We start from the raw sequence: 12,518 nt of genomic DNA on the forward strand, positions 1-12,518 counted from the left end.
GCAATGTACTGTGCCAGCTGCAGCCTCAAACACACTGCACTCTACTCTGCCACCTGCAGCCTCAAACACACGCCACTCTACTGCATCCAGCTGCAGCCTCAGACACACTGCACTCTACTGTGCCAGCTGCAGCCTCAGACACACTGCACTCAAACACACTGCACTCTACTCTGCCAGCTGCAGCCTCAAACACACTGCACTCTACTGTGCCAGCTGCAGCCTCAGACACACTGCACTCAAACACACTGCACTCTACTCTGCCAGCTGCAGCCTCAAACACACTGCACTCTACTGTGCCAGCTGCAGCCTCAAACACACTGCACTCTACTCTGCCACCTGCAGCCTCAAACACACGCCACTCTACTGCATCCAGCTGCAGCCTCAGACACACTGCACTCTACTGTGCCATGTCACCCTCAAACACACTGCACTCTACTGTGCCAGCTGCAGCCTCAAACACACTGCACTCTACTGTGCCATGTCACCCTCAAACACACTGCACTCTACTGCATCCAGCTGCAGCCTCAAACACACTGCACTCTACTGTGCCACGTCACCCTCAAACACACTGCAATGTACTGTGCCAGCTGCAGCCTCAAACACACTGCACTCTACTCTGCCACCTGCAGCCTCAAACACACGCCACTCTACTGCATCCAGCTGCAGCCTCAGACACACTGCACTCTACTGTGCCAGCTGCAGCCTCAGACACACTGCACTCAAACACACTGCACTCTACTCTGCCAGCTGCAGCCTCAAACACACTGCACTCTACTGTGCCAGCTGCAGCCTCAGACACACTGCACTCAAACACACTGCACTCTACTCTGCCAGCTGCAGCCTCAAACACACTGCACTCTACTGTGCCAGCTGCAGCCTCAGACACACGCCACTCCACTGTGCCAGCTGCAGCCTCAAACACACTGCACTCTACTGTGCCAGCTGCAGCCTCAAACACACTGCACTCTACTGCATCCACCTGCAGCCTCAAACACACTGCACTCTACTGCATCCACCTGCAGCCTCAAACACACTGCACTCTACTGCATCCACCTGCAGCCTCAAACACACTCCACTCTACTGCATCCACCTGCAGCCTCAAACACACTCCACTCTACTGCATCCAGCTGCAGCCTCAAACACACTCCACTCTACTGCATCCAGCTGCAGCCTCAAACACACTGCACTCTACTGTGCCACTTGCAGCCTCAAACACACTGCACTCTACTGTGCCAGCTGCAGCCTCAAACACACTGCACTCTACCGTGCCAGCTGCAGCCTCAAACACACTGCACTCTACCATGCCAGGTGCAGCCTCAAACACACTGCACTCAAACATACTGCACTCTACTGTGCCAGCTGCAGCCTGCTTAAGCTGCACTACAGCACCAGTTTCAGGCACACACACACACACACACACACACACACACACACACACTGCTCCTGCCCTTGCCTCCAGACACACATCACCCTCTGGGACCAATTTAAACTATTAGCGCAGTGCTGCGCCAGGCGGAAAAGGCGCCCCCTGAGGAGGTACCTGAGAGTGCCGGTGCGGTCCCCCGATGCCAGGTGCTGCCCGTCGGGGCTCACACACACGGTCCTGATGCCACTCCGGTTCTCTGAGGTCTGGGGGTCGGCCTTCTCCGTGCTGCTCGTGGCGGTGCAGTCTGGGTCCAGCAGAGCGGACGTGTTGTTGTCCATATAGATGACTTTCAGGAGGTCCTGTAGGGTCAGAAAATAATTACTAATAATGGAGCACAATACTGTACATCTGAGACATCACCATCGTCATCGCATTGCTGTTTGATCTGTAATTGCTCTTACTTAACCAATGCCGTCTTAGTTTGATAGTTAGATCATCCTAGTATTAACTATGCAAAGGAAATTTTTTGAAGAAATTCTGGTTTGGTAAAGCAGTGCCACACCTGGGCTATAACCTTGGTTAAACGTCCTGTTTATTTTACAACTGGACCTGTAACCATAGTGACCACCAGGTCCTTTCTCAAGATGACACCTGCCATTATATCACGTGTGCAAGGAATTGAACTGGCAGTTTCAGTAAAACACATCAATGGATAATGTGCATAGATAATTAATAATGTTTCCCTGGATCAGTGTGCATATTCAGAAAATAGTCATGGGTTTCTCTAAAGCACAGACTCTACTGCACATGGGTGTGTGTGGGGGAGGAGGGAGATGGGTGTGTGTGTGTGTGGGGGAGGAGGGAGATGGGTGTGTGTGGGTGTGGAGGAGGGAGATGGGTGTGTGTGTGTGGAGGAGGAGGGAGATGGGTGTGTGTGTGTGGGGGAGGAGGGAGATGGGTGTGTGTGTGGGGGAGGAGGGAGATGGGTGTGTGTGTGTGGGGAAGGAGGGAGACGAGTGTGTGTAGTAAGCACAGGGAGGAGGGGTGTGGTGAGACTGACGTTGCTGATGACATTGCGGCTGAGGGTGGTGCTGTGGCCGTCAGTGTTCCACAGCCGGATGGTGTTGTCTGAGGAGCAGCTAAGGAAGGAGCCGGGAGACAAACAATCCTGCTCTCCATCAGCCACCTCTGGGTACACCTGCAGCACAGAGGAGAGCATCACAAACAGAGACAGAGGAGAGCATCACAAACAAAGACAGAGGAGAGCATCACAAACAGAGACAGAGGAGAGCATCACAAACAAAGACACAGGAGAGAATCACAAACAGAGACACAGGAGAGCATCACAAACAGACACACAGGAGAGCACCACAAACAGAGACAGAGGAGAGGATCACAAACAGACACAGAGGAGAGCATCACAAACAGAGACAGAGGAGAGCATCACAAACAAAGACAGAGGAGATCATCACAAACAGAGACAGAGGAGAGCATCACAAACAGAGACACAGGAGAGCATCACAAACAGACACACAGGAGAGCATCACAAACAGAGACAGAGGGAAGCATCACAGACAGAGACACAGGAGAGCATCACAGACAGACACACAGGAGAGCATCACAAACAGACACACAGGAGAGCATTACGAACAAAGACAGAGGAGAACATCACAAACAGAGACAGAGGAGAGCATCACAAACAAAGACAGAGGAGAACATCACAAACAGAGACAGAGGAGCGCATCACAGACAGACACAAAGGAGAGCATCACAAACAGACACACAGAGAGCATCACAAACAGACACACAGGAGACCATTACGAACAGACACATGCACAACATACAAAACACATCAGGCAGAGGTAGAGAGAGAGAGACAGAGAGAGAGGTAGAGAGAGGGGGAGAGAGAGAGAGAGAGAGCACCAGACTATTTGCCCAGGACCCCACACCCTCCCATACCCAAAGCCCCTTACCTCCACGCTCCACACACAGGACGAATGGTACAGGGCAGAGTACACTTTGCCCACTTTGCGCAGGTCACGCGTGTCCCACACATACAGACTGTGGTCATTGTACACGCAGGAGAGCCAGCGGCTGGTGGGGTCATAGGTCAATGCCACCGTGTCAGGGAAGCGGGCATCCAGCTTGTAGGAGAAGAGGTGGCTGATGGGAGAAGGGAGAGGAAATCCTGTTTCAGGTACATGGGAAAAGCCCGGCTGACACACACTGTTATTTCAGCGCTGCCGCAGTATTGACTTTTCCATAAACTTAACAATAACAAGTCACTGGATTGGCTGGGAGGAAAGCTTTATCACTGTCCACTCCCGTGATACTGCGAAATCTCCCTGGTGACAAACGAGAATCCCTTCCTTGCTCTTCGGCACAGCTATCTGAACACCTCTGCACAGCCTCAGGTTACTGGAGCCTCACCATGAAATGAAAACAACTGCATGGCCTTGGCCCAGTGGAGCCATGGATTTAAAAACAAACTCGGAGGTTAAAACCATGGATTCGTGCAGGAGAGATCCATCTGCCACAGGACAAAAATCGGCTGAAAGCCGGTGCAGGACTGGACAGGGAAAGTGGAGAGGGATCGCACTACACCGCAGCTCCTTTTTTTTACCTAAGGCTTTTTGAATGACAATTTTTTAAATCAAGCACAATTTCCCCTACAATGATTATATGAATATAATAAGCCAACTGAGCACTTTATTTCGAAACCATTTTGAAATAAGTGGCGGAGTGAAAAGATAGGGCAACCGTGAGAGTCATAATTTAAATACAGTGACCGAAACCTTCACCTCATGATGGAAATGACTAGCTGTTCTCCAAATACCACCGTTTTCACTGTTCATCTGAAACCATGCAGGGAAAAGACAGCGGCCCCATAACTCATGCATCATGCTGTCACACCAGAGCGGTTGTTCATGCTCATTTTCTCACAAGTAATAACCACAGAACACATTTCTGGCCAGCCTTTTGAAGGCACAGACAAACAACAGTGGATTTTAAAGTTCTCCACAGAAGAACGTAAGCACACAGCACAGATGCAACTGCTGAATAATGCATGCAGCGCCCACATGGGTTTGGAACGAGTAACGGTTCAAAGCAAAAGAAAAGGAAATTGTTCTGGGACCATGAGGCATTTTTCTGTTTGTCATCTATCCGGGTTCGGGGCAGATTCCTTTCAGCCTACACGAGCCTGTTTCAGCACTCAAGTATTTTAACAGCATTTCGCAGCTGATTCATCCAGCGTCGTTTAAATCGAGGCAGGAAACAAAGGGGGGGAAAAAACTGCTTCAACTGCGTACACATTACTCTTCTTAATCACTGGATTAAGTATCTGGAGCTGAAGGTACTGTCATTGAAGACCGTTATTACGTCATGTCCACATGAAAAGTTAAAAACAAGACAACTGAAGAAAAAAAAAACATGTATTTGGTGACTCAGCCTTCAGCAGGCCGTCAAAAAGGTTATCACTTCTTTAGCGCCTCCCAACAACAAGGCAGATACCCAAAGGTCAACGGCTGCTTAAACATATATTGACTTGGGATGAAGACTCTGTACTAACAGGCGCTGTACAATTTTAGATTTGTAATCAAGCACTTCACATGAGGTTGAATTGCAGATTTTCAGGTTTTATTAAAGGGTATTTTTTTTATACATTTTTCTTTCCATGTAGAAATTACAGTACTTTTTATACACAGGCCTCCCATTTCAGGCCTTTTGGGTCACATTAATGCTATGCAAATGAAAGTAGTCATGTTTAGTACTTTTTTGCATATCCTTTGAATGCAATGACACCCCCACCATGTTTTACAGATGAAGGGGGTGCTTTGTATCTTCGGCAGTTCTTTTAGGCAACCACACTTTTCTGTAGTACCTGTGCGGCCTGTAGGGTAGTAAACAGTCACTGGTTCCCAAGAAGTGCTAAGCTGGCTGTAATGCCAAATAGGCACCAGCTCTCCAGTAGTACTGTGTGGCATGTGAAGAGTAAAATGGTGACTAATTCAGGTATGAGTAGTTTGAAGTTTGAACTGCTCAGCCTCATTTTAGGTTGTAGGCTCAAAGCTTTGGGGTTCAACCATTCACACACAATTTACAGTTTATATTCAGATTCATTCCTGTGGTTTACATTCACCAGTAGATCTGTGGAGTGACTAGGGGAGGCAACATTATCACTAACTGCTTTTAATAGCACTTTCACAGGAAGGAAATGGATTATAAACTATATTTAACTCAATTGAGCAATGAGGCTTCCCCACTCTCACTATTAGCTGCATATTCATATGTTATAAAAAGAACAGCTCATGAACTGAATGCCTTTAAAGAAATTACAGATGTTCCAGATGTGGAGGCAATACATAGTTTAATGAGACTGAAAAGGGGCTGAAAATAGTTGCCATAAATACACCACAGAGTGATGTATCCACTACATCAATACTTCCATTTTATTTCAAACTATGGGAGGAGATGCAATGCAATGAAACTAAAACATTTATTGGCCATTACGCCAGGTCCTTCATGATGTCATAAAGGACCTGGAGCCAATAGGTCAGAGCCCAGTAATAAATTGAACTCCAGCCATTTAATCCCCGCATAGGAACAGTTGGAAATGTCTAGACTGATAAGTCGATATTGCAATGCAATTGATTTCGCATACTGTTGCTGATGCTTAATACATACCATAATAACCCCATACAACGCAGTCTGAAGCTATTCACAGATTTACCTATCCAATCACTTTAACCTTATTTTAATTAACAATACATTGTTGCACCACAAACAAATCTTAATTCAAAGTAGTTACATCATTGATGACTGATCTTGAGGAGTACAGTATCACAGTGAAGCAGCAAATGGAGCAGGGATTTGTCATTGGAAGGTGTCAGGTTCAAGCCATGGGCAGAACATTTCTATAGTATTAACCCAAAAGTGCTCCTTCAGTCAATCTCTACTTACATGTGCAACAGTTACACTGCTCATAATGGCTTTTACCATCTTTGTACCATTCTTAGCTGTAATGTCTCCTGTAGTATAATGCTGCTTTGTCAGTTAACTGGTCAGTTAGTCTTCATGTCCAGTCAGAGACAAAAAATAAAAAGATCTGTACAGCACAAAGGCCTTGGATAAACACGTCTGCCAAGCAAATAAACAATAACAGCTACAATGCTGATTATGATAAAGTCAGTTTGCAGTCTCAGCCAGTGTAAATTAACATTCACAATGCTCATTATCATAATGGCAGTCCGCTGGGCCTCACCTGGCCTCGGTGACCATGGCGACGTCGGTGCCCAGGCTGTGAGGTCGCGGCAGGGTGCAGATGAAGTGGAGGTTCACGGGGCTGAAGGCCCGAACCGTGCCATCCGCACACCCACAAAATATCAGCTCCTCCGTCACAGAGAGAGAGGAGGCCAGGCTGGTCTGCAAGGAGACGGAGGGCATTAGAAAACAGGAAGTTGCCGCTGAGTCACCATGTATGACAACGTCAGGATGGCGGGTTATGACTTTAACAATCACTTCCTGTACAGTGAGTGAAGTGAAACAAACACAGGGTTCATGGTTTTGCTCCACGACCACGGCGGCACCTGAAATGAGACCAAAGCTGATGAGAGCGAAGCGAAAGCACAAACAAGTGAACAGACCTCAGCCTTTTTTCCCTGCTGAGGGCCAGGACATAAATCCCAGTAAAGCCAGCCACACCCCCCAGCACACATGGTTCACATTCCTCATGTCCTGGCCAGTGCAGGTTGCGTGTATCCCACAGGTGTGAATGCGCTCCTTCTCTCAAGTTGCACGGCAACAAGAGCCACAGAGGCCGAAAGAGACAAAACGGGTCTTTCTGCTCTCGCACAGCGGTGCACTGGGGCGCCAGTGGGGTCCGGGTGGGGAACAGCCCATTTAGGAGGCCTAGTTAAAGATCACAGAGCCTTCAGTGATGGTCCTTCACAACTGAACCCTAAGCAAAAGGGGAAAAAGGAAAGGGGGGGGGTTGTCTTCTGCCCCCCCCCCCCCCCCCCCCCCCCGAATGAGGACAGTCAAATCTTGCAATGAAATGCCATGATTTTTCTGGCCTACACGTTCACGGACAGAGCAGCCATTGTCTCCCTCCACCTATCTCTCTCCTGTCCTTCTCCGTTACATCACCCCTCTCTCTCCCTGTCTCTCCTTCTCGTCCCTCTCTCTCTCACGGCAGGACAGTGCACAGGACAGTAGTAGGATTGTTTGGGCCCTCGCTCGCTCCTCTGTGGCCCATATTAGCACAGCATGTGAGGCAGAGCAGGGTCCTCAGGTCAGTGCTGGGTCAGATGGGTCCCGGGTCGTCTGGGAACCAGAATCAAAAAGGTGCATGGTGGGGGGCAAACATACAGCCAAAATCAGCCCAAAATAAGATCTTCACGTCACAGCCTTGTATTTCTGCCACGTTCTACAGGCAGAGGGGATTTCGGCTGGAATGACCCCCACTCTCAGACTTCCCGCACTCATTCAGGAGAACAAGACCAGGTCAAAACCTAGTATATGGCTAGACGGTGTATGGGTGTGCGAAACTATGGCCAATTTGTCTATACGACCAATGGTATAACTTTATCACTCAGTCACAGACATTCGCGTTTATAGGGCTGTTATGGTCCGGCCAAAAAAACAGGAAGAATCCCAAAAACACCCCGGCTGAGATAGTGGCCGTAGCTGGGGAGTCACAGCAGCCTATTTAAAGCGGCGACAGCCCTGGCGTGTGACAGGCCTGTGTAATGGGGAGCAGACACATGCACGCGATGATGCAGCCTGATGAATAATGAGCCCATGGAACAGCAGCTCCGAGCGCTGACACACAGCTGAGGGCTGAGGCCTGCAGAGGCATGCGTGAAATCAGCACACCCGGAGGGGCGTGGACAGGTGGGCGTGTGAGAATGCAGCGTTCTGAGAAATGAGCCAGTCAGGGATGAGAGGGGAGGGGACAGCAATGGGAAGTGTCATGAGAGAGACAGCTGCTGTGGAGATGCAACTTACTGTAATACTGTCATTTTTCTGTGTAGTGTGTAAGAGGAGAGGAAGCAGAACAGGCTACAGTTAGACAGCAGCAGGGCAAAATCATCCACACATCCACTCCAGAAAAACCTGCTGGCTTTAACCTGACATCTTACTATATTGCAGTTGGCGGACTTAGTAGTTTGGTGGACAGAAAAATATATCTGGTAGAGAGTGTTGGGTCAGAGCGAGGACATCAATTTTATATTTCTGCTGTTGCTTCTTCAATATAATGCTACTTATCACTATAATATAAAACTTGAATAAAGGCCTTTGTTAAATTTAGATTACAGTCAACTAGCAGACTTTCAGCCAGAACGACTTACGATGTAGGAGAAACATGAGCACATTCACCTGATTAATATTAATGTTAGACCTGGGGAACAACATTCCCAGACCAGAGTATACATGTAATAACAATGACTAATGCAAATTACCTATGCTAAGTATGAAGTAAAATACAAATCCTGAATATATTCAGATTACATCCATAACCAAGCCTTAGAAACAAAACCTAAAACCATAGAAACAACAACCTATACTAGAACAATAGTAGGAGTGTTATGGGCTGGGGATGGGAGGGGAACTAAAATAACTAAGAGGTGGGTCTTCCTCCGGCATCTGAAGAAGCACAACGATTCTGCTGTTCTGACCACCTTGGACGGTTTGTTCCACCATGGTAGGGGTGCAGAGAGGCATGACAGGAGGAGCAACTACAGAGGAGGGGACAGCCGGCCGAGGATGCAGGGTGGAGACATTTGTCTGAGCACCAGGCTAGCCCACCACATCCCCAGCTTCAACACTCCGCCCCTTCAATCAGTCACCCCTCATAGGCCCACCCCACTTCAGTCACTCACCCGTAGCTCCACCCACTTGTCCAGCAGCCGTTTCTCGTTGAATTCACACAGCAGGCCAGAGGAGGTGATGCAGAAGGTGCTCTCTGCTTTGCGGCCCTTCCCACAGGCCACATCGCTGAAGAAGTTGTTCCGCAGCTCCCCCAGGAGGCCAGAGCGGCCCAGCAGGGGGACGGTGGCGTTCAGCTGGGGGACGGGGAGTGGGAGAGCAGGGGAGGCAGGGGGGGAGAGATGGAGGAGTACACAGACAGACAGATTAGACGAGGAGCACACCAACAATTCAGTCACTGCAAGCATGTCCAGTGCCAAACCGAAACGCTGGGCAGCCGCCGATGCAGACAGTGGAGTCACTCACACTTGTTGGTCGTTCAGTCTTTTTTGACATAAATTAACCTTACTAATGATGTAATACTTTTTACTGTTCAGCACTCACTCTGTACATGGTATGAAGTGTAGCGGGTGAACACTGGGCACAGTAACTCTGGTATAGACTGCCTGGTTTAGATTATCATCAATACAGTAGGGTGCGCTTCAGGGACTGGGTTGGAAGCTGAAGGTTACAATGTTGATGTAAGTCATGCCCTCTGTCAAGCAGATTTATAATGACAATATTATACATAAAACCTTCATTGGTACAGTCGGTGCAGCCTTCTGAGCAAAATTCAAGGGATGTCACTACAGCATCACACCAACACTTATTATACAGCACATAAAAACCAACAGCTCCGTTCACGCATGGAATGTGTGACCTTGTCAAATTAACTTTTCTTGTGGATTCCCTTGTTCACACAATCAACAGCTATCCGTAATTTCAAAGTGTAGATTGCAGTTCCACGACTGTCACCTGAACAAACCGCTATAAAATACACAAAAATTATGGCATGCAAGTAGGTCAAGAGCATAACCAAGATGTCTATAGTCCTGACGAGGTATGATTTTGTTATCTTTGCTAACTTTGAAAAAGGTTAATTGTAACAGGTGACAATCCCACCACATTTTTAATGTACACATACAGTACACTCATAGCAACATTAGAGACTTTTGTAAAACCATATGGCATCATGTGTGCTTTGAAACTTGTTAGCAAAGGTAGGCTATTATTTATTTGTTGCATACCCCTTTATTTTCTGACTTCTGTAGTAGGAGGAAATTATGTAACTGGATGTCTTCGGTCTCACCCAAACAAGTCAAATTTTTCATGCTCAATCCATAAATGTTACCCTTTGGTGATACTAACAATTAATACCATTAATACTTTCCATTAACATTACAATGGTCTTGAGCTGGAAAATTTCCAGAGCAACTTTTCCGGATCACCAACTCTGGCTCTCACTCACACACGACCACCACATGGTAAAGATCCGGAACATTTGAGGGTAAGGCTGCATGTGCTAAAGGGGTCACTGACTGAAGAGACTGCTATGAATACACAAAATAAAGATAAGCACAGAGACACAAGAGGCTGCTGAAGGATGAAGAAATTAGAAGTTAATAAGCGCAGCATAACTAATGAGGATGTGAATACTTAATTGACCCAGTTGGCCTCCCTGGCTCTCCGAATGCAGTTTTCATGTGCTTGCGTTCAAGCTTTCCTTCGGGGAGCCACAGGGTTTGCAGGTTTTCAGCAGAACCCAGCACATAACCGATCAATCAAAGCAGATCACTGCACAGTTACCTCACCTGGATCTGAACTTTTTTTTGGGTCTGAACTGGTTGTTGATGAACCTATGGCTGTTAGTAATGGTGAAAACAAAAACCCACCGCCCTGTGGTGGACAAGAGTGAATACCACTCCTGGAATTACAGTTCATAAATAACATAAATGAGCATTTCGACCTTAATACAGTCAGTGAAATGGTGTAGAGGCAAGGATTCATGGGTGTGTGTATGTGTGTGTTGGAGCGCTGAGCTTACAGAGAGACAGACCAAATACGAACTGTTGAAGAATGAGAGCGATGAATGGAAGCCTACTTTACCTTGGAGGACTTGTTGTGGTCCAGGTACCAGAATTTGACGTGTCTGTTCCCGGCTGTCACAAAGTACGAGCTGTCCTCAGAGAAGGACACAGCCGTTACCTTGCTGGACACCTTGTTTGCTGCTACCACAACGTTTTTCTGAGGGACGGTGGAGAAAGACAGCGCAACGTTAACGTTCTCAAAATGGCGTTTCAAACTTGACCTCTGACCTATGAGAAGGGGTGTTCCACAGAAGGAGAGATGTACTATAATGTAAGAGATTTTTCATTTTCCTGTACTGAAATCAATACATTTTTGTTGTTAGGGGTCACAAGGCTGGATAAAGGCCATTAATGGGCATGCTCATCTGTAGCTGTACCTTCCAGGCCCAGACGTTGACGATCATGTCGTGCTGGTAGCCCACGCTGACGATGTACTTGCTGTTCGGGGAGAAGGCCACGCAGGACACGCCATATTTGTGTTCCTGGAGCTCTGCCACCTGTGTGCGCTCTGCCACCTCCCACACCCGCACGGCTGGCATGTGCCCGCTCTGCAGAGGAGAGAGTATCACTGCTTACACATGCGCACAGGCAAAGATGCAAGAAACACACACATAAACAGGCACTGCAGTGTCCTGCACAGACACAAAAACATGGCAGCCCGGGTGAGGGAGACGAGGGAGGCCAAGAGAGCGCCACACCTCCTTCACAGCCCTGTGCCCTTAATGGGTCAGCCACTCCCAATCCCCCGCTGTCGCCGGGGAAGTTTGCGTTTCTCTACAAACAGAACTAAAAACATGCTTCCTGTCTCCTACTGTGTCCAATGCTGCCCAGAGCTGGCCTGCATCCACAGCCCTGTCTTTGTGAGGCCCCGTTAACTCTATAGTCTTTGTCTGAACACACAGTGCTGACAGTGTCTAGAAGGGCATTTTCTGTGGACTTCATTTGTGGCCAGAGAAGTACATTTACGGCAGGGTCTCTGACTCTCTAGGCCAACAGAACTGCTGGTTTTCTTTTATGTGATAGTTAATCGAGCGATTACAGCCACAGATTGGCCAGAGATTTAACTCATCTGCTGTCCCAGGTTTAAATCAGCCCCGATTAGAGGGGAAGAATGAAACCAATAGTACTACTGGCCTGGAGGGCCAGATTTGAGTATCTCTGATTTAGAGGTTGTGTGAGAGCGTCAAACTGGGTTCAGTGGAGCATGTCCCAGGTCCACCTGCTCTATGACTTCAAGTTCAGGGACTGACAAAGTACCCCGGCAAAAATACAATTACTACATTATACAGCCTGGCATTAAAAAAATCATTTATCAT

At 47.9% G+C, this 12,518-nt stretch overlaps 1 protein-coding gene across 3 annotated transcripts in view; it reads right to left on the minus strand.

The window, feature by feature from the left end:
* Nucleotides 1-12,518, minus strand: part of mapkbp1 (mitogen-activated protein kinase binding protein 1) — a 73,321-nt gene that overhangs the window by 30,196 nt on the left and 30,607 nt on the right. For 2 of the 3 annotated variants that reach the window (XM_035406515.1, XM_035406500.1), the window contains 8 exons: nucleotides 11,580-11,750; nucleotides 11,222-11,359; nucleotides 9,250-9,432; nucleotides 8,375-8,392; nucleotides 6,630-6,790; nucleotides 3,340-3,529; nucleotides 2,427-2,564; nucleotides 1,541-1,725 (listed from right to left, as the gene is read on the minus strand). In XM_035406515.1, coding sequence (XP_035262406.1) covers nucleotides 1,541-1,725; nucleotides 2,427-2,564; nucleotides 3,340-3,529; nucleotides 6,630-6,790; nucleotides 8,375-8,392; nucleotides 9,250-9,432; nucleotides 11,222-11,359; nucleotides 11,580-11,750 — 1,184 coding nt within the window. The remainder of the gene's footprint in view (nucleotides 1-1,540; nucleotides 1,726-2,426; nucleotides 2,565-3,339; nucleotides 3,530-6,629; nucleotides 6,791-8,374; nucleotides 8,393-9,249; nucleotides 9,433-11,221; nucleotides 11,360-11,579; nucleotides 11,751-12,518) is intronic. The other variant, XM_035406507.1, reaches the window with a different exon arrangement.

The sequence above is a fragment of the Anguilla anguilla genome, chromosome 1 (genome assembly GCF_013347855.1).
Source record: "Anguilla anguilla isolate fAngAng1 chromosome 1, fAngAng1.pri, whole genome shotgun sequence".
Classification (NCBI taxonomy): Eukaryota; Metazoa; Chordata; class Actinopteri; order Anguilliformes; family Anguillidae; genus Anguilla; species Anguilla anguilla.